The sequence below is a fragment of the Malus domestica genome, chromosome 11 (genome assembly GCF_042453785.1).
Source record: "Malus domestica chromosome 11, GDT2T_hap1".
Lineage (NCBI taxonomy): Eukaryota > Viridiplantae > Streptophyta > Magnoliopsida > Rosales > Rosaceae > Malus > Malus domestica.
The window spans coordinates 10021293-10043754 of NC_091671.1; the positions used below are offsets into that span (position 1 = coordinate 10021293).

Sequence of the window (22462 nt, forward strand, 5' to 3'; positions counted from 1 at the left end):
TCGTACACTGATTTTTACGTCATTTTCTGAAAATGACTGTAGGATGTAGCAAGTTATGAACATCGTGGCGAGACATGAACGTTTTTATCTAGAGACATTCTTAGTTATTTTCGGTACCGAATTATACATAATAATTTAGGAGTAGTTTGATAATCATTTTGTTTTCGGTTTTTTTTTTAATTGAAAACTTATTCTTGTTTGGTAACTACTTTCAATTTTCTGTTTTCAAAAAAAATAAAAAATGAAACTACTTTCTTGAGTTTTCCAAATTTGGCATTGAATATTCACATTTTGGTTTTCAATTTCATTTTTTTAGAAAACTAAAAACTGAAAATAGTTACTAAACAAGATTTCAGTTTTCAATTTCACTAAAAACTGAAAACTGAAAACGAAATCATTATCAAATGGCCCCTTAACATTTATGTTCATATTTACACAATTATAGAAACCAGAGTTCAATAACCATTCAAGTTAATATATTGATATGGAACCACAACCAATGTTCGGCTAAGCCAGATTCTCAAATAGCAAGAAAGAGTGCATAATGACTATTTTAGATTGCTAGGTACAGCTTCCTAGAGTACCAGTCTAAAATGCACACGGATAAAAATTTGAGAGAAACAAAACCGAAGGAGGGAAGAGTCAAACTTAAGACCTTGGGTGCAAGAATTAGTGCTCCTGTCCCTTGGTCTACAAACGCCCTTTGTGATAAGGATAATAGTTAGTGTTTCCTCTTATATCAAATGTCTAAACTTGTGTAAGGTTTTATGGACCAACTAACTAGCTCTTAGCCTAGTTACAAGTGTCTGAAATCCCTTGTTGATCAAATGTGAAAAAGAAAATAAAAGATTTTAGTGAAGTTGGCTACGGAAGTATCTGCATGCAAGTTCGGATCTCTTTTCGTGATAATTTAGATAAATTAATGTAATTATTCTATCGTTCATAAAAAATGGCATTCGAATTAGAATGGAAGCAAGAAAAATAATAGCTTTGATTTTGGTGATAAAGCCCAGAAAGTGCATTTGGACTGATGATTTACTTTCAACTCGGGGAAGGCAGAAATAAAACAGCCCAAACCATTAATGGGAGAAGTGGAACAAGAGAAAGAGAGAGGAGTGGGCTAGCATTATGTATTGATACATAAATTGAATAAACGATATTAGTTACACTAAGGAAAAGATAATGGGTTTAGTCTCACGATGCGTTAACAATAATGTGGTTCAAAATTGCATTTGGCGATAATCAAACCTAAGACCTCTTACTAGCAAGTGAAGATGAATACCACAAGACCGTAGTACTAAATGATAATCTCAACAATAATTAAAATATTGACATTCATGACGACTATTTTAAAATGGCAATAATAATTTTTAAGAAAAGACCGAATATTAAGTAAAAATGTTAGAGAGCCATACATTTCATGTGAGCGACTAAGTAGATATATTCTTTTTGTTTGTGGAGAAAAGTTCTAGTAAACTACCAATAAATGTACGGTCACTCGTATTTGAATTTGATATTAAGAATTGAAACTAAAACATTAAGAACGCATCTATCTATTCCTCACCCTTGATGTCAAATCAAAAGTCGGCGCCATTAAACATTGGTCACCGACCAAGTGACCAAAAGAACAAGATTGTTTTTCATACTATATTAATGTTGTTACAAAACGTGGAGGATCACAATTGTTATGTCTTTTCAAAGTAAGAGATAGTCATATCATTCGCTCATCGCAATCATAAACCATTATCTGCACTGAAAAAGAAATGAAAAAGAAATAAACAAAGGAAAAAAAGGAAAGAAAAGAGGTACATTCTTGATGAACACAAGCATGGACAATTGGAAATTATGATGTCATATCTCTAATACCATATATAGAAGCACCTCTACTTTTCTACATCATTCCTACACTCAAAACCCTCAATTGCCTACTACATAAAGAACCACAAGCGAATTCCCCATGTCTTTCTTTCTTGGAGGAGGAAACATTAACCATTTACCTCTCCAATCTCCAAAACACGGCTCACGTGGGTGGTCGAAAACGATGCGTTTTGGATGCCTAGGAGGACATTATTCTTTCTATTACCCATGTCCCAAGGTCAAAAACTCAAAACAAGGGCATAGACTTTAGCAAATATTCACATAAATCAAGGCACAACCTTCGGTCCCCCATAGAAACCAAGACGCAGCTTCAACTCTTCTAGCTTTCGTAAGATTCCCACGCCCCATGCTTTGTTTCCTCGTCGAAGCTTACGCTCATTGTGCCGTGAAATGCAATGTGCTACCTAAAACGCTGCCGCCGCCGCCGCGGCGGCGTATTTTGCCTATGCTTCTCGTTATCATTCATTCCGCTATTTTTCAAATTTTAGGGTCTCAATGTCCCCCCATATACTTTACTTCTGGTTGTGTTAACCACTTTCTATCTGCTAAAAAGATGTGTGCATGACATGTATAGACGACTGGCCGTAACACAGCTCCGCAGCTTATTGATGAACCTCGAGTCGTTTGCTCCCTCCTACATGACCGTTACTACTAGTACAACTACCATCACTACAAGAGGCGATGTGGTTGATCTCTCTCTTGGTGGGTATTCCTTTGGGTTTCCTGGGAATGCACTTTGCTCGCACTCCACCTTTCTCAGTTTCCTCCAATTGCAGCTGCGCACTCCTGCAATTCCGTGCATATTTTAAATCAATTAATCAAAATTACTACATAAAAAAAATTGATTAATCAATAAAATTGCCAAGAAAACCATTTTTTTATCAATAAAATTAAACAAAAATTAATTTGATTCTCTAGTTGGTATGAAAGAGATGTTCACGTGACGATTTGACGGATTTGAATTCCATTTCTGTCTGCACTCAATATTTATAGAATTAAATCCTAAAACTGCAACTGTAATCTGCTAAGATCACAACTGCAGGGGCCCACATTATCAAGATAACAAGCTTAATTAAGGTCACAAAAATCCTACGATGCTCCAGTACATGATGTACACCAATGGAGAATTAGCACTAAAAAGTTATACCGTACATTATGCCCCGATCCATACTAAAGAGTACATATCCTTTTCGGATCTAAAAAAATGAAGCCCAAGGATCAAATGTCCAGACCGTTGAAATTTAATCCAACGGTTACAAATATGAATCTTCTAAAGTTATAATAATCATAATCGTTAATCAAATTTCAACGATCCGAATCATTTGATCTTTAGGTTCCTCCAATTGTTTAGATCCGGAGAGGATCTATACTCCATACTAAAAACTAGAAATGGCATTCAACAGGAAAGTGAGTATGCAGGCAGAGCCAGCTGGCGACGTCTCAATTAACCGTACGAATATTTATTAAAAAACGAAAGCAGACCAAACGGGCTATCAGAGAATCAAAAACTTTCTAACTCGAATCTCCGGAAAGCCAGGGAAATAAACCTTCATGATGCAATAAACTTGCTTAAAGAGGATAAGCATTTGCAAGGTGAAACTTCAAATCAGCTTTTTACTTACCTTACATCACCTGCCACTGCAGATGCTTCTAAGTGTGTGCCTACTTTTACATAAACATTCATAAAATTATAAAATAAACGTTGAAATTTTACCACAAAATTAATAGACTTGCTGAAAGAGTGCTAGGATGATTCTTGCGGATCCTCTTTGTGAGAATTCTGATATCTTTCAATTACATTTGTTACATTATGCAGTCAAAATCATTGTAAATATTTTTATTTAAAATTGAATACAAATAGTTCCCGACAAAAACTGACCGTACGATATACGATAAACAGATATAATGAAGGATTCTTGAGATCCTCACAAAAAGATCCGGCGAAGTTCCTCTCTCGAAAGAGTATAAACATTTTCAAGGTGAAACTTCAAATTAACTTTTTACCACATTAAGTTAAAATGTGGGCCTTTTACCAAATGATGGTGCAAGTTAAAACGTAGGCCCCGTTCGACCTTTTACCTACCACTGCAGATGCTTCTAAGTTAGTGTGTGCCTACTTTTACCAACAACCTTCATAAAATCTAAAAATTAAAAATTCACTGCAAATAATCCTAAGTTAGAAAGTTATAAAGTCAACAATGAAATGAAAATTTAGACCCGAATTATAGCTACATTTTTAAGTTTATAATAATTACAAACAAAAATTGACATAAAAGCACTGACATATCCTTAAAAGTATTAATACACCAAGTCGTCACTTACAATTATTAGCTATGCTTGTAATAAGAAAAAATTATGAGTTCAAAATTGATAGATCGACTAAGGATAGATTGGAAGTTAGATCTATCCAGTTTCGATCTATCCAGTTTGAACTCATAATATCAAAGTACATTAGTACTCTTATATCAAATTTTTGTTGTAAAAAAAAAGATAACTATAATTCTATTTAAGGTTTAAATTTTAATTATTTTTTCAAATTTTCTAAATTAAAAAACAACTATTTTAAAATGTTAATTACAATTCCGATAAAGTCCTACAAAATTAAATGCATAAGCAAACGTACCTATCTGCGTTGTAAGAAGAAGACCTCTTTAAAGATGGAACCGCCTCTTTCTTGGTCTCAATTAAGCTCCCGCTAAAATACTCCTTATCTTCCAATTTTACCCCCGCTAAATTCGAAATTACGCTCTCCGTCCCGACCTGATTTCCCGTCAAGCCACGTGGTAGCCTAGGCTTGTAATGCCCAATCAGCGAGAACCCCTGCTCCCTCACCGCCGTGGATCCGCAGTCCCTGAACGAGATCGAGCCGCACGATAACAATTGCATCAGGACCGTTGACGCCTTCATCTTCCCAGTTGGACAGATCTCAGCCGTCTGGTTCACTGCCTCCTCCTCGTTCGCCCCGTTCGTGCAGAGCACCAGCCGCCCATCCGCCTTCATCAGCGACTCGAGCGTTTCGGGGCTCGAATCAGACGGCGGAGGCGACATCTCGCCCCTGCTCAGCTCCGTACTCTGACTCTGAATCTGAATCACCTCGCGCTGACTTTGACCTTGACCTTTTTCCTCGTGCTCGTCTCGAACAACACGACGTCGGTGCCGGTTTTCGTCGGTCTGAGTCGACGCGTCGGCGGCCGCTTTCCTGGCGGACTCGCCGACTGACTCGGTCTTGTACACCTTGTACTCGTTCAAATCGATCGAACTCCACGACTGGTTTCGCTGGCGTGAAATCACCGGAGATTCGAAATCTTCGGCGGACTTCAGCGCCTCTGGCGGCGGTCTCAGAGACCTCGACGACGCCGTCTCGAGAGCCATATGGTTCAGCGGCGGGTCAAGAAGCTCCGACCCCTTGAGCACGTACTCGTGGCCGTGCGACGGGTGTATCAAATCGTCCTCCGTCAAATCGTGCCACACGAAGCCGGTTTTGTAGCTCCTGAAATTTCAATTCCAAAGAAGTCAAGCAAGCAATCAGACCGTTGAAAAAAATCACTAATTAGATCAGACGGTATCTGAGAAAGCTCGCTCTTACCGTTTGGAAGACCAGGAGTACATCAAAGCCATGCCCTTGCCACGTAGCAAGTTCAACCGGTTAATAACATCTGCGGAGCGAAACGTACAAATTAAGTTTCTGTGATTTGGGCCTGTTTGGTTGCCGAGAAAGTGGAGAGAAAATAAAATCTTACCTTTGAGAAAGAGGCCACGGGGAGAGGAGAGAGGGACTTCCATGAAGTGAGGGTGCTCGAGCTGGCCGTTCCTGGAGAGGTAGTAAACGACAGGGACTTTTCGGGGAGTGATGGGGAGACTGGGACCGGTCTGGGCAGGACTAATCCGGTCCGGACTGGTTTCCGAGTCGCGCCATTTGCTGGGGATTTGGAGGTGGGAGGGCCGGCCTCTGGAAGCGACAGCCATGGCTGATGGCTCTGTAGAAACAAAGAGTTTGGAGTCAGAGAAAAGAGCAGTTTGGTTACCGAGAAAATTGTGTGGAGGTGGGGGGGGGGGAGAAAAAATGCGGGAAAATGACTGGTGGAAGAGAATTTAGGAGAGGAATGGAATACGAGGGGAGAATAATAATATATATGGAGGGGAATTAGGGGATGTGTGAATAGCAAATTGAAGATTTTGGAGGGTACATATGTATTCAAAATGGGGATGCGGCAGACAAACGCTACCAAACAAATGCCGTTTCAGATTTCAGAACCTTGGCAACACCTGCACTCTCTCACTGTAAATTATTATTTTTTAAATAAAGTAGATTCTCTTCCTTCCTTTTTTTCCTCTTCTCATATTTAAACGGTCACGGTTAAATCATATTAATATTTTATATTAATTTTTTATAACAAGATAAAGATAAAATAAGAAAATACGAGAAAAGATGATGGAATGAAATGAAAAAAATAAGAGGAGAAAACCCTAGACCTTTTAAAATTCTTGACAAAATAAAAATTTTACTTTTTTAATTCTTAGATCCAAAGAGCAATAAAAAACCTACCAGTTTATAGACTTGTCTGGAAAGTGTTATTAAACGTACGAAATTGTTTTTCGGGAAAATATTTTTGAAATTAATTTTTAATAAAAATGTAACTTTTTTTAATACATCATTATTTTTATATTAAGAAAAAGAAAATTTTGAATTCGTCATCTACGATATTTGAACATAAAACCTCTCATTTCTAAGTGAAAAAAAAAATCACCAGACCTTAAAATTGAGTGGCAGTAAAAATGCAACTTAATTTTGAATCAAGTGTGTATTTTAAAAAAATGATAACGACTTGCTCACTTGGCATTGTTGAAAGTGTGTATGATTTGTTTGAGGTGCTCCTAGTTTCATTCATGATGTCCTTGTTTAGAGTTTTATTGATCGAGTGTCAAGTTTCATACCCAGCAGTTCATCAAATCGTATTAATTAATATTCTTGATTTTTTTTTTATTAATATTCACGATTTTTATCTTATTGTCGAAGTTTTATGAGAAAATATTAGTACCTTATATCAAGTTACATTGCAGACTTTTTCACCCACTTATGGCTTGTTTACGTAACCGTAATCAAAATAGGAGGAATTAGATTGAGAAATAGTTGGAATAAGGAAGGGTCAAAATTGGATTCCTATTAAAGATGTTAACTTAAATGTTTTGGAATCGGAGTAGGAATGAAATTGAGTTCATATAAGTTGTTTATTAGTTCACCTGAATCGGAATATAAATCAATATAATTACTAAAATGCCCTTTAGTTCTTCATTTTTATTTTTATTTTTATTTCATCTCTATTTATTTTTAATCACATTTTCATTAGTTATTTTAAAATGTCCTCATCCACCTCCTCAGCACCGCCATGGTAGTTCCTGCTTTTAACTCCAATCCTCCAACACCACTCTCCTAGATCATCTTCCAGTTCTCACCCTCAGAAGAAAATACTATTTTAAGAACCTAGCCAAATTCATCTTCCCAGTTCCCACCCCGCAAAAAAAAAAACATTTTAAGACCTTAGCCTATGCATCTTCCCAGTTCCCACCTTGCATAAAATATTCCGGACAACAATTGGAGCCAAAGACCAGAAGAGCGTCAACATTGCCAACAACACAAGCAATTTGGCCTCGAACTTCGAGGTCCCGATTGTCAAACCAACGTCACACGAGGATGAGCCAGCTGTGTCGGCAGTGTCGAAGCGTCTGCCGAATCATCTGTGAAGACTCTTGATAAGAGGGCATAATTGGAAATAAGAAATACATTCCCGATTCCTTCACCATCCCGAAATCCAAATATCTCATCCATGGAAGGAGTCAAATTCCTCCAATTTAAGGAATTGAATTCCATTTTTTGTGTGGGTCCCACACACTATTGATTCCTCTAAATCGTAGTAAACACAAGAGTTATCCGTAATAAGAATTGGATTCCTTATTTTCATTTCAATTATGGGTGCGTAAACAGGCCTTTAATGCATCATCAAATTAGCATATAATTGACAAATCCTAACTTTAAAAAAGCTCAATCAATCCTAATAATTTCAAATAACAATGATGAACCAACTTTACGCAATTCCCCAATAATTTTTTCTTGAATAAAAAGAATAATACTAGGCTTTTTAAAGGATAAGTCAGATGTTTTTACTTAAAATTGTTTGCTGTTGATTCATAGAATTTTGTATTCGTGATCAGAATTTTTTATAGATTGACTAAACGATATTATTTTTTATTTATTTGATTGTAGAAGAAAATCTTTACAGAGTCGTTCATAATCTAAAAAGTTTATCATAAACACAAAATTTTATAATTCAAATACAAATTTGTTTTAAGTAGGCGAGCATTGTTGAATTAAAAATCCATTGCAATTAGATACTTTCTAAATAAAAAAACTCTCTCACAAAATTCAAACCCACTAGATGGGTTGACCAATATATCCCTTGTTTGTTTAATTGTTGTTTACCACTTTGGTCTTGACTCTGGGGCCACCTAACTTTGACTAGAAACCTTAATTACTTTTCAACACCCTTTCCGCAATTTTGAAAAGTATCTAGAAACAAAGTGGACCCAAAGCTGACGTGGCCTCACCTCCTTAACTCAATTCGTTGACTAATATTCCAATTTTCAAAATTTTTTTTTTTTTAATTTCCCATCACATCACATAGAATGCGATGAATACCCATGAATCATAGAGCTGAGAGAGATTGGACAGCTCTGATTTGAGTTTTTCAGAACACGTGGACGGACCAGATCAAATGAGGCTGTATCAGAAAACGTACAGACGATCTGGGAGCGGATATGCAGTGAAGTATTTTAGGTGGTACAAGGATAGTCTGCCCTTCACTTCTGGTGTCCTTTTCGTGCCCTTCTGTTTTTTATGGTCACGGTTAAGTCACGTCAATATTTTATATAATTTTTTGTATAGATATAATAAGATAAAAATAAATAATAATATAAAATGTTTGTGACCACACAAACAAAATGGCACGGAAAGAGCATCAGAAGTGAAGCGCAGACAATCCTTGTGTGCTGTCTTGTAGTTATTGTCATCCTCCTTCCCCTGATCTTCTCAGGTATATAGACGTCGTCGCTTCTGGTGTACGTTTGAGAGTAGGGAAGTCATGTGGGCCCCAGCCTCTCTGCAAGCCTAATTAATCTCGGGGCCCGTTTTATTTTGTGGGTCAAAAACGTGGGTTTGGATTGCGAATTAAACCGGGTCGTTAAAGTCCAAGATATCGGCGAAACGGTCCAGGGTTCAGACTACATATTTTCCAAAGGGGTTTGACGACTGTTCGCACGTGCGGATGCACATGCGCTCATGTTTCACATTGCATTCACAGCTGAATGTGAACTTCGTTGTCTTGTCTCCACCGACACGAACACACTTCCATAGATGAATATAAATAAATAGAACGAATTAGATGTTGCATGGAGCTCTTTCATTGATTACAAAAATAAATGAAATATCTTTATGAGTTTTTTCGGTCTCTGAAAAATGTATTGTCGTGCAAAAATAACCAGCTGATTTTGGTTTTTTGTTTTTTAAGAATTAGTCAAGTTCACTACAATTGCGTGTACAATTGCGTGTTTCTTCTGCTTTTCGAGTTTGAATTTTATTTTTCGTAATTTATATAAATTTTAATGTAGAACGTTGCTTAAATCAAAAAACAAAAAACAAAATTGAGTTTTAGATGTTGAAATCTTGAAACATGCGTGGCAATGCTAGCTAACGTAGATACGCTTCTCCTTGTGCATTTGGGTACCGTTTGGTACGTATACGGGACGGGACGAAACGAGATGGAATGAAACCTTATGTTTGGTACACGTAGGATGGAACGGGACAATTGTTCCGTTTTGCGTTTGGTAAAAGCATGACGACAGTGAACCAATAGATTAAATGACTAATTTACCCTTGTTCCGCCTGTTGTTTGGTACAATGTTTATGCGTGGAACGAAATGGTACTGTTTTTTTTTTTTTTTTTTAACTTGTTCATATTCAATTTAAAGGTATGATTCAATGATAAAACAAAGTGAAGCATTAGTTTTTTTAATAAATAATCATCGGTTCAAAACTACATCGAAAGCACCAATCCAAAATCTAAGTAGATCTCATAAATCTAATTAAATATTTCTAAGTAGATTTAAAATATTTAATAATAAAAAATAAATTTTATTTTTATATAATTAAAACTTAAAAATTAAAAATGAAAAAGAAGAAGATGAACTGTTCCCTACGCCGTCTTCTTCCCCATCACTTGTTTTGAAAAGACTTTCAATCTTTATTTTGTTGCCCTAGCAAACCCCCATCAAAACAAAAGTTTCCCAAAATCTCTATCTCACTAAGATTTTCAAACCCAACAACAAATAAGCAAAGATCTTTTTGTCCTGCAGATTGAGATTTTGTTTTCTAGGTATATGGCATAGAAATGTTGTAAATCGAAGACTCCAAGTTAGAAATCCGATCAAAAAATTTGTGAAAATAATTTACAATTTCTAATAGAATTCCAATCCAAGATCATGAGCTGGTGGTGGGCTGGAGCTGTTGGCGCTGCCAAGGCAATCACAACCACAACTCCTCCTGCATCGATCCCTTCCAACTAATTATTTATTTTTTTCCTAATTAACGTTTTTAATTCCAATTTTTGCAGACAAAATTCGATGAAGAGGAACCGCTGCAAACTCCCCATAGCGTGGGTCTGTGGTGAGGGAGCATTGAGGTCGAGGAAGATGTAGCTGGGTTTGTGATGGAGGAGGAGGAGGCTACATGAGAGAGGGAGGGTAGAAGAAAGGGAGGCTATGGGAAAGAGAGGGAGGGTATATAGTAGAATTAATGAAAAAGAGGAGGGGTATTGTTGTCCAAAAAATTATAATTTTGTGTTTCATGGGCGTGGAACGAGTCGTTCCAAGGGGAAGGAAAAAGTAACCAAATTTCGTTCCGCTGGATAGCGCATTCCATTATTTTTAGCGCACCAAACGTGGGACGAAACATCTCGTTCCACTGTGTTCCGTCCCATCCCACCTATCAAAGATGGAATCATTCTTTTCGCAGCTAGAGTTTTCTTTTCCACTTAGGAGAACTTGCATATCTTCGTGGCTTTCAGGAATGGACGTTCTCTTCTTGCTGCACGTAAAGAAATTAATAGGTGTCCGCACGACAACGATGATGGGAACAATTGGGGACCTAACTAGGTGCACAACCATTTGACTAGTGTGGTATCATGTGCAGTACGAGTAACAAGTTCAATCCATCGTGCAACACTCTTGTCCATGGTGGGGTACAAAATGGGCTCAAGTGCCTTGACATTGTAGCAATAATATCTATTGTTGAGCACTTGGCCAACTCATACTTATTGTGTGTTTAACGTCCATCTTTATCTTTTTTTTTTTTGTTATTTTAATTGTATCTATAGGGTCAATTACGCAGGGATGAAACTAGAAATAACATTCATGAGGAGCACAACTAAGCAATGGCGGATGCAAGTTCTTGTGGACTTTCAAAAAGATTGTGTGTTGCCAATTTTTTTTTTGTTTCAATTTTAAGTGAGGCATTTTGTCAAGCGCTTGACCAATCCATACCCATTATGTGCTTAGCGTAATGCAAATATTTATGCAGTTGCTTTGGAAAATTTTAGTTAACCAGTACTGTTTCATTTGGATGGGAAGAAAACTGCAGGAGTTCCGACTGTGATTCTTAAAATCTCTTATTTCACAACCACGAGAAGATTTTACCCTTTCAAGCTCTTTCTGTAACTAATGTGTAACAAATCCTGATCATTAGGCCATCTCAGACGTGTTGATATCGAGGACGATGAATGAATCATTTCTTTGGAGACTATGCAGGACAGGCTATACGGTCGCTCAAGTTCCCTGCAAATCTTTCTTAAAAGATCATTTGGAATCTCTTAGATGATGTGGTAATTGAAGTCAGATGCCACCAGTTGATTACTTTACGACCAAGAAACAAACACTTACATAAATAATAAACCAGAAAAAGAAAGAAGAAGATTTCTAACAAAATCCGCTTCCATTTTGTTAACGGCAATAGACCTGTTCGAGATCAGTATACTGCGGTATATTTGCTGCTAACCGATTTTCCATTGCGATGCTTCAAATGGAGAGTAGAAAGAATTTTCCATTTTCTGGACAAAAAGAGAAGGAAAATATCCAATGAGGCATCGAGTAGCAGCACAAGGGACACAAGTGACTGGTCTCCAACCACTGAACAATGCAATCTCTGTGATAAAATGTAAGTATGGCAAGTGAATGACTTCAACACCAGGCTCAAACAGCTTCGTACAAATAACACTTTCTCCCGAAGCTTCCGAGCTATCAAGTCTTACTCTCTCCAAACCATCAATGGATGATTTAGTTGCAGGACTAGGCTTGATCTCATACATTTCCATGGATTCTCTCGTAACCTTTTCAATGACATCAATAGGATTGCCAATATCGCATCAGTCGGATTGCCAGTATTTCTGCGCATTCGCAAGTAACCTCCACTATTTCGACAACAACTGGCAGCATGGATAGGGTTGATTCAACGTACTTTTCCAACAATGACTGGCTGCTCATCTACTTGGACATGCATTCCAGAAAGAATTTTGCGATTACCAAAGTACCACTTTCGGATAATAGCATTTTGTAGAGCGTAAAATGGACTGGAAGTGCGTCAATTAAAGGCTGAGACTGCCGGGTGATCTTGGGTTTGCTTATCTTCCACACATCGGTTTTCTGCTGCACATCGCTAAGATCATGTAGGTGACTTATCATGCCTGAACAAAGCTCATCAATGGGGGATGCTAATTGAGAATCTGAAGTATTCAACAATTTGTAAATATCTGCAGGGTTCATGAGGTGTTTGCGTGCATATACATAACACTAATATATAACCCTAATTTCCACTAAATCAAGTTGGACTGAAGTTTTCTAGACATATTCAGCAATCATAAGATGCTTAGTCACTCATACAAATATTCCTTAATTCGTATCACTCAGCAATCGTGACATGCTCGATTGAATGACCACAACGATAACAATGGTTACTAATACGGAAACCTGTTGATTCAAACTTAATTGAATGCTAAATAAAACCCTAAACTAACACCTTAACTTATAACAATTTAAAGAAAATTCGACGATATGAGTGAATTTATTAATAAACAAAAATGATACACTTAGTCTCAATGTCTCTATTAGAGAGATGATACTTAGGCCCAGTCCTTCATGATTGGAATTCTTGGTTCCAATATTCGTCCCATGGTAGTATGAGAATTTGCTTGGGATAACTTATGAAATTGTTCAAATTGTTTTCTAACAACTGAAGATACTTCTGAGTACGTGTAAAAGGAAAACTTAAGTGTCTCCAAGCTATAGAAATGCTTTCTGAAAAAGCACATTTTCTTAGAAGCACTTAAAACTTTATATATGTTTCTACTAAAACCACTATTAAATTTTTGAATTAAGTACCTAAAATCCTCCCACCTTTTATTGTCATTCCAAATTAGTTTCAACCTTTCAAACATTCCAAGCAAGTATCTAATCTATTAAGAATGTCACATCCGTTAAGCCTCAATCATAATTACGTTAAATTAACTAGGGCTCACTTTGTCTCTAACATCAACAAAAGGTCATGGAAACATGGCCTTCACCAAATGACGGTCATCACCACCCCCTTTTGGCCATCACCTCCAAATATAGCGTACAACCACAAACTCCACCCTACATTTGAAGCCGCCAACGTTGAGAAGAAGTTCATGGAGGTTGCTAAATTAGTATGAACTGTCATGATACGGCCACCACCATCTTCACCACCCACAAAGAAGAATTGGAAGCTTTACTAGCCAAAAATCGGCTAATGAGGAAATCACATGAACAGAAACAAGCTCTTTGAAACCATATCTGGATTCTTAATCTCCTTTCTTAGGAGATTTTTTTATCTTCATTTTTGTTTTTTATTTTATTTGTCAGTTTGTTTACTTATTATATATATATTTTTTATCTTCATGTCTTTTTTGAGGTTATTTTTATTATTATTGTAGTGTCCAAGTAAGCAAATAAGTTGGACCCATTGTTGCCACATGTACATTTTACTAAAAAATTAACTAGGATTTAATAAATATGATATTTTTAATAAGTTGGGTACTTGTTTTGAATGCTTAAAAAGGTTGAGATCAATTTGAAATAACGTTAAAAGGTTGAGGAGTTTTAAGTACTTAATCCTAAATTTTTTTTTGAAGTACTTGCAAGCAGAGTAGAAATGCTTCTTATAAAAGAACCTCCTAGGGCCCTAACTAAAGAAAAAGAAGAAAATAACTGTTTGGGCCATACAAAGCTTTCCATTTTTATTCTCAATTAAAGGCTGAGGTTGAATAACGTATGTTGGACTTAAGCCCAACTCCAAATATGTTGGGTCGAACTCGAAGTCCAATCCATCTAAAATATCATTTTCCCGGGGATCAAGGGTTTGGAGAAACTCTCAAGTCTCAACTATCACATCAGGGACACACCAACTTTGGGGAGTATGCAAGGGTGGCTTCGATTTCAATCGATTCGGTTTTTTGTCAAAACTGCAAACCAGATTGAAATTACCGTTTGATTCTATTTGGTTTTTTTTTTTTTTTTTTCGCTTTATTTCGGTTCGGATTGACTTTAACTCAACTTGTTTTGGTTTGGTTTGACTTTAATTTAATTTGTTTCGATTGGGTTTGTGTTCGATTCGGTTTTTTAATTTTTTTATAAAAGCTGAAAATTATTTCTGAAAATGAAAATTTTAATTGGGGGTTGTTGGATTTGGGGAATTGAGCTCCCGTACCTATGTTTGGATGAGAGAAGTAAATTTAGAATTTGGACAAAGACAAAAATTTTAAATTGATATGCACAAATTTTTTTATTTAGATTCAAAAACATAGAAATTTAGAATTTTTGCATGGAAAAAAAAACTTGAAATTTGTGACTTCTAATTCTCAAGTTTAAATTTTATATAAATAAGTGTCTTAAGTTTTTATGAGTGAGAGTTAATTAAAAAAATACAAAAAAGGCTTAACCATGTGTGGCCACACCTACCACCTACCACCACCATCTCGGCTGCTGCATCCACTACATACAACTGTGGTCCCCGCCACCAGCCACCGCCATCACTGACACCACCAATACTAGAACATTTTCTAACTACCATCTCTTATTTATATATTAATGACTTTATACACATTAAATTTCATATTCAAATTTCATTAGTCTTGTTAACCAAACATGAAAATTCATAAATTCTAAAACATAAAACTTCATTATTTCTATTTCATCATTTTGAAATTTCTTAGTAATCTTAAATTTCTTCATCTAAACATAATGTTATGCTGGACTCTTTTCTCTGTTGTATCGAAGATCAAAATTAAATATAAACACAAAATTCTAATGCAGGATGGAGCTTCACTGGTCCAAGCAATGGTATCCGAGAAGGCAAAGGTCTTCCACCAGCAGTTTTTCAGGGTCATTGCAGATGTTCTATATCAATGGATGTATGCAAGCGAGTCGAATCCAGAGGGAGAGCCAGGCGAATAGAAGAGACAGAGAGAGAGAGAGTGTGTATTCATATTCTCATGGAAACAGCTCTGTTATTTTGTACCAACCTAATGCCGGTGACGCCAGATTCATCTAAAACTAAAAGATGCTTTACCTTCTAAAATTTTAAATTCTAATCGCAGAAAAAAAAAAGGAAAGAGACCAATCATGTAGCTGCCGCACGCACGTCCTCCATAGTATCTGGAGATTTGGCACCCACGTAATGTTAACTCTGCAGTGCTTCATGAGGTGTGGTAGGTGCTAAGAATGCATGATCTAAAATATTTTCTAAATTAATCACAGGCACCAACTCATGACATGTGTACCTATCAAAAGTAGAGAGGTAAAGAATCATATAACTTATAGGGCAGAAATCAGTGGTGGAGTTGACATGAGATCATTGCTTGCCTTTGATCCCAACAATTTCAAGAATTCCATGTATATTTGTTGTATATTGTATTTGACCCTCTAAACGGCAAAGACAAATGAAATTACAATCTCCTTCTTCTATTTTCTTCTATAATATGTGTCTCCCTTCTCTCTTTTCTTGGTGCAACTCTATTGTACGCATCATGTGTTCAATAAAATACCTTACTTGACAAACCTTGGCAGTCTTCAACAACACTCCACAATATCCTGCTTCTACTCTCGACAAGCCTCTACAAATAATAGTAGTTGTCAACATATGTTGACATAAGCATTCGACATATGTTGGCAGAATTGGCAGGTGCCTACTAGATGCTCAACGAAATGGCATAATGTGAAGCTTTTTTTTGTTGATATTACAAACCCATTATTTAAAAATCATGACACCGCCAATGGAAAGAATGATAAATAGATCAACTACTTCTTTTAGTACTAATCCGATTTTTGATTTTGATGGTATTCGATTACAAACTATAAAAAGTGGATAGTTATCCGTTTGTATTCCTTGTGTTAGTAAATATGGGAACATTTCCATTCATCATATTCAGTTAATGTTGAGAGAAGTTAAGAATTGAAATAATTCTCTTTCCTCTAATATCATCATATCCATTCATGCATGCTAAGTAAATAGGTCATCACACTTTGCTTTACCAATATATAGTGTTGGAATTACACAGTTTCCTGCTAATTTATCAAACCAATCACAACTTGCCATAAAAATAAATAAATAAATAAATAAAACCAATATTCATCTTCCCAAAATAATTCGAATTCCACTTGTTTTTCAATTTGTTGTTCTGAGACAGGGTTTTTGGGTGGTCACTTCCTGTTGTTGGTAATGAAGAATTTCTTGTTGGCTTTGTATGGTTAGGAAAATTACTTGAGAGCAATGAGAGGTGAAGAAAATACAAGAACATCGCATGTATATTTTCTTATATGTTATTTATTCACGTTCTCAGTTTGAATAGTATTTATGTAAATTTACCCCATTTTTCAAAGTTTATATTAGGCGACGATTGTCAAGGAACTTCCAAACTTTAGATATTGAGATGTTTTTCAGTGTTTCTAGAACACGGTCTAGTACATCTAGTGTCATAATATAAGTGATTGGATACTTAAAAAAAAAAAATTCTAACCATTTATATTATAAGACTCAGTATACCGAAACCTATTTCATACACAAAAAAATTTCTCATAGATATTAGAGCAAAACCACCTTATAAAACCAAGTGTAGTGAAAGAGGCTCCTAGGAATGTGAATACCACTAATCAGGAAGGAGTACTCTCTCTTTAATTAACAAATAGGGTTATTGGCAAACCCTAGATCCTCCTTTCTCCTTTCTCCTTTTTCCACATCGTGAATATCATGACAAACTTTAAGTATATACATATTGTCATATAGTGATGATTGATATCATGCCAAGATGTTGACTTGGTTGCTCTATCGAGACGTATGTATCAACTGTGGAGATAACCCATGAGGTCACACAACTTACAAACTTTTATATCTCGTCCCCTAAAAAATTAAACTTTGTATAACATTTGAGGTGAAGTGTGCGCCTGGACAGCATTGCACTTGTGAGCATGTAGCTATATATACCACTATGCAGAAGACAAGCTAAATTAGTGATGCTTATCAACTTATCTGATATCAAATTCTTAAAGGTGTCTCCATTTTATGGGATAGACTTTTTTCATTTTCTTGCCTAACTTATTCATGAGGAAGTGGTAGTGGTAGACATAAATTATCATGAATGAAGGGCTTTGCTTCTTCTTAGAGACATATAGAAAGATACCAAATTCAATTCGTTGTTCTATAGCTATATAGCTTGAAAATCATTACATCATGAAATGGTTTTATCTATTTTTAAATCAAAAGAAATGACCAATCATAAACAAGATTGGTTATATATAACCTATGGATCTATTGAGACAACAAATGCTGATGATTCCACAATCCCACTACTAGAATGTAATGGACCCAAATTCTGCAACCACTTAATTATTTATGATTCCTTAAAATCTACTTGACATTTTTATTATATATATAGAATTAGGATCCGAAGTTTTTCTGAAGGGATATTTTGGATGCGGTCCCTAATCCTTAACATTTTTTGATTAAAACCTTAATAGTATTCAAAGTGTGATCAAGGTCCCTTGACTTTATACACCTCATTATATTACTATTAATATTTATATTTTTATAGTTTTGACATTAATTGTTTAATATTTTATGAGATTTATAATCCTATAAATTTAAAATCCCTTATTATAATACTATTATAAACGGTTACAATAAAAAAATTCAAACATTTTGATTGAATAAATGGATAAAAACTATGTAAAAATAAGAAATAAGAAATGGTAAAAGAATTTATCCATAGTGTTAAAAAAATTGGTACATTTCACATATAACAAAGTGGTACATTAATAAAGAAGAATGGGTACATTAAAAATAAATTAGGGTACATATAAAAGATTAAAAATTATGAATACAAAATGAATTTTTAAAAATATAGGCGCTAAAAGAAATTAATACATGGTACAAAATAAAACTAAAAAAGAAAATACTAATTTAAAAAAAAAATGTTACAAATTAAAAGTGGGTACAAACTAAAAATATAAATATATGATACAAAGTTTAGGCATAAAACATAAATATACCATATGTAATTTTTCTATCATTGATTAAATATACAATATCGCTTGACGGTATACACATGGGTACAAACACAAATAAAACTTTAAAAAATATGGGCACAAAAAGAAACTAATATATGGGTACAAATTAAAAATGAAAAGAAAATTGGTACAAATTAAAAAATATTTGCAAATTAAAAATAGGTACAAACTAAAAATAAAAATATATGATAAAAAATTTAGCCATAAATATAAATATACTAATTGTAACATTTTTAACATTAAAGGAATATATTTAAAAATAAAAATATTTTATTATTCAAATAATTAATGATGTTATTAATACCCAATGACCTTTATCAAAAATTGAAAATGAATAGGATTTTAATCAATGGAGTAACAAAAAGAATGATGTGAACCTAATTTTCCCTTTTCTGAAACCTACCAACGTCGAGTACTAAGCCCTTGTTCGGTAGCCGAAAAAAAAAAAACCTCATCTCTAAAGCCGATCCACTCAAATTCTACTTAATTATTTTAGTGATCCAACTTTTTATGTCTTATCTCAAATATCATGTCTATAAAAAATCACCTAAAATCTAAAATCATATGACCATTGGGTTAAATTTAGTGTTTCTTTGTAGAAAAGTTTTGCCTATTTTTTTCTCACTACAAATAATTGTCTTAATGATTTTGAATTTGTCCAATTTTTTACAAGGATGATTAATGAATGATGTACTAAAATATAGACTATTTAGATCATTGAAATACATTACGAATTGAGCCTTACAAATGAGTGTAAAAATGTGTGTAAAAAACGTGTATCCCTGGATCTCTATTTTTTAGTACATCGATATTTTTACACCAAGGGGAGGGGGAGTTCTACTAAGCCATACAATGGGCAACCTAATTTGGTATCAAATTTGTTATCTATGAGATTCGAACTTAAGACCTCTCATTTCCAAGTGAAGAGAAATAGCACAAGACCATAGTATTGAGTGACGTGTATTCCCGGATCTTAACTCATATATATCTATACATAGTCCACTCTTTAAAGTGAGGGATCCTCTTTATGGGGATCCAAATGTTCAATCAATCGTATTCGTTCATCGTAAATCGTGCGATTTTAAATTATTTTAAATTAGTTTATTTAAAATTGAATATAAATAATACTTAACGAAAACTGAATGCATGATGTATAATAAACAGACACGATTTATTGATCTTTGGATCCTCACAAAAAAAATCTGGAAAGAATCATCGTCCCTATTTTTTTACAACAAATGGAGATCACACACGGAGCCGTCAAATCATTTTTAATGAAATCAATGCGGCTGAGATTAAACTTCCCTCATCATCTTATCTGAAGCGGTAGAATGGAAAAGGCCAAAGCTCCCAATCGCCATTTCAAAAATAATGAAGGATGGTACAGGAACAAGGTTTTGATCATCTTGATTATGATATCTTGGAGAAAGAATATACAGGTGCTTGGAAATTGAAGGATATGTGTTGAATGATTTTGATTTTTTTTTTGAAGTTCTAATCGTAAATGAATACTCGGTTATGATGAATTGCAAGTTTCAAATTTACGAAAATTAATGAAAATGGCTTGAAAACTTTGAGTTTTAACGATAAAGACAAAATAGAGGGTAAAGCGAATAGTACCAGGATTGACTTTTTAGTGTAAAAATGTAGTTTTTTTGTTAAAGTGAACAGTATCGAGAAATTTTCGTTAAAGTGCCCTTGAATTTTTTGGTTTTTTTTCACTTTTCATTCAGGTTTGATTCCAATATGGATTTGACTTTTTGGATTTTTTTTAAAGTTCCATCTCATAGATCATCTTTGTAAAATATTAGTCATTTTAGAGATAGTTAAGGCATCTAATTGAGTTCAAAGAAATTGATGAACACTATATTGTTAAGAACATTCAAATTCATTGTGACAATTAAATAGGCAATTGGTTTTAGACAAAATTGAATTGAATTTTTGCAAAACTTTATATGAATCAAGACTTACAAAATAGACTGTTTGGATCGTTTAAGTTCGATGTGAATTGTATTCCACAATAATTCTGCATTTTTTTCAAAAGTGAAAATACATACATACATACATACATACATACATATATATATATATATATATATATGTAATGTAGTAAAAGACGATAACAGAAAAAGCAGGACCAAGCAAACTGGAAGTGATCAACATGGTTTGATCTTGTATTTTCTTAATCATTCTACTCTTGAGTCCTTGATTGCACCAACTCCTCCCCTTTTGACTGATCTCCAGTAGAAAAGAAAGGTATTAAAAGGATTTGCCCTTTAGAAAGATATACATGTATCTTAAATAGTTCATAGGTTCATATATTTATATGTATTTTGGGTAATAAAGAGGCTAATTGTCATTCCTACATGATAATTTACTTCCTACAAGTAGTAATCACAATCATATGGAAAGTTGCCACCATCCTCAGCTATGGGACCCTTGTTCCATTACGAATATCATTCCCTCCCCATCACTACATCTGCATACAAATAACAAAATTGAATCAAATTTCAGTCCTAATTAGGTTAATCCGTACCATTTGATTACATATATAAAAGCAAAACTAAAGATATTATTATGATATTGCATTCTTTATATTATCATGCCAGTTATTATAATCTAAAAAAATAGAGACAGAGCGTAATATTAACGATATGTATTATTTTATCACGTCTCAATTTGTTGGCCAAACATCAGAGCACTTGTATCTGACTCAAAGTCTAACCTAATCAATAATGTGGTGTTAACTGCCTTCTAATTACATTTGGTAAAATTGAGATGAAAATGTGAACCATGCGGACAATCAAACAACTAAACAATTATTTATAGCTAGTTTTTAACATAAATAACCTTTAAAAGAGTATCTAGAACTTAAACAGTTCCGATCATTAAACAGTTTGGTAAAAAAAAAAACTTTAAAATAGGTTTTTTTTCAAAGAAATTTAAGAGCGTTGCATTAATTGGTGAGACAGAAAGTGAAGAGAAGAGTAGAATTAAGTGGGATGGCCACAAAGGCATGATGTATTGATCTTGCTGGTTACTTGTTCCTATTCCACTCCACTACACTTAAAATAAGGAATTTATGTGCTATTTTCTTCTATGCTGAAATCACCAATCCACCACCACCACAAATTATAAATTTCGTTAATTATGCTAATCGAAGACATGATGCCATCTCCCACTTAACACATCTCTCTTTGAGACACTTGTCATGCATGTGGCCATAATTTCTCATACTGAAATCTGGTTTGCTGTGTGTGTTGGAGAAGTAAAAATCATCTGCGGTCCTGGTATGAAGTTTCTTCTTCGAGCAAATGCACAAAGCATAAGGGGAAAAAAGGAAGAAGACGACGAATTAAATAATGCAGATATTCAACACAAACACTCATGAGCTCTGATCTCTAGTAAAGTGCTAGATCCTAAATTCAAATCTTGATCATTATACTAGAATCCACCATACACGATATGTATGTACTGAAGGAAGAAGAGTCAAAGAGTTTCCAGGAAACTAGCTAGGCAAATGCATTTTGATGCGCCACATCAGTAAAAATTCACTTCATGAACTAGATAAATATTGCCTATGCAAAATACTCTAATGATAAATCTCTATTTGGCCTTGCTGAAATAAGAAAATTGAACACTTAAATTTATCTTATATGACGATATATATATTTCCACTAAAAAGTGAAAAGAAATATAATTACACAAATGAAAACACAATCAAATCATGTTTTCCAGATATTTGTCTAACAAATTGACTCATCCCTTATAGTGACAAGTTTTTGATGAGGCAAATATTGAAGGCAAAGTGCCACATAGGCCACTCAGAGTACTCATTTGCATCAAAATGTTTCCTCATCCTTTGGAGATGCCTATGCATGGATGAGAAAGTGAGTAATCCCTA

General features: G+C 34.7%; 1 protein-coding gene across 1 annotated transcript; it reads right to left on the reverse strand.

Annotated features, from left to right (window-relative positions):
* Positions 1-1831: 1831 nt before the first annotated feature.
* LOC103447749 (protein SOSEKI 5-like) lies at positions 1832-6199 on the reverse strand. The gene is made up of 4 exons (XM_008386945.4): positions 5619-6199; positions 5465-5534; positions 4502-5368; positions 1832-2664 (listed from the first exon to the last, which is right to left on the reverse strand). Exons 1-4 carry the CDS (start codon positions 5842-5844, stop codon positions 2481-2483), a joined length of 1347 nt encoding a protein of 448 aa, XP_008385167.1. The 5' UTR covers positions 5845-6199; the 3' UTR covers positions 1832-2480.
* Positions 6200-22462: the final 16263 nt, after the last annotated feature.

Bases quoted from the DNA above. Each gene is read 5' to 3' on its own strand.
- LOC103447749 (XM_008386945.4), bottom strand. From the start codon at position 5,844: ATGGCTGTCGCTTCCAGAGGCCGGCCCTCCCACCTCCAAATCCCCAGC. The intron at 5,535-5,618 runs GTAAGATTTTAT...TTCGCTCCGCAG, and splicing joins CCGTGGCCTCTTTCTCAAAG to ATGTTATTAACCGGTTGAAC. The intron at 5,369-5,464 runs GTAAGAGCGAGC...TTGAAATTTCAG, and splicing joins TACTCCTGGTCTTCCAAACG to GAGCTACAAAACCGGCTTCG.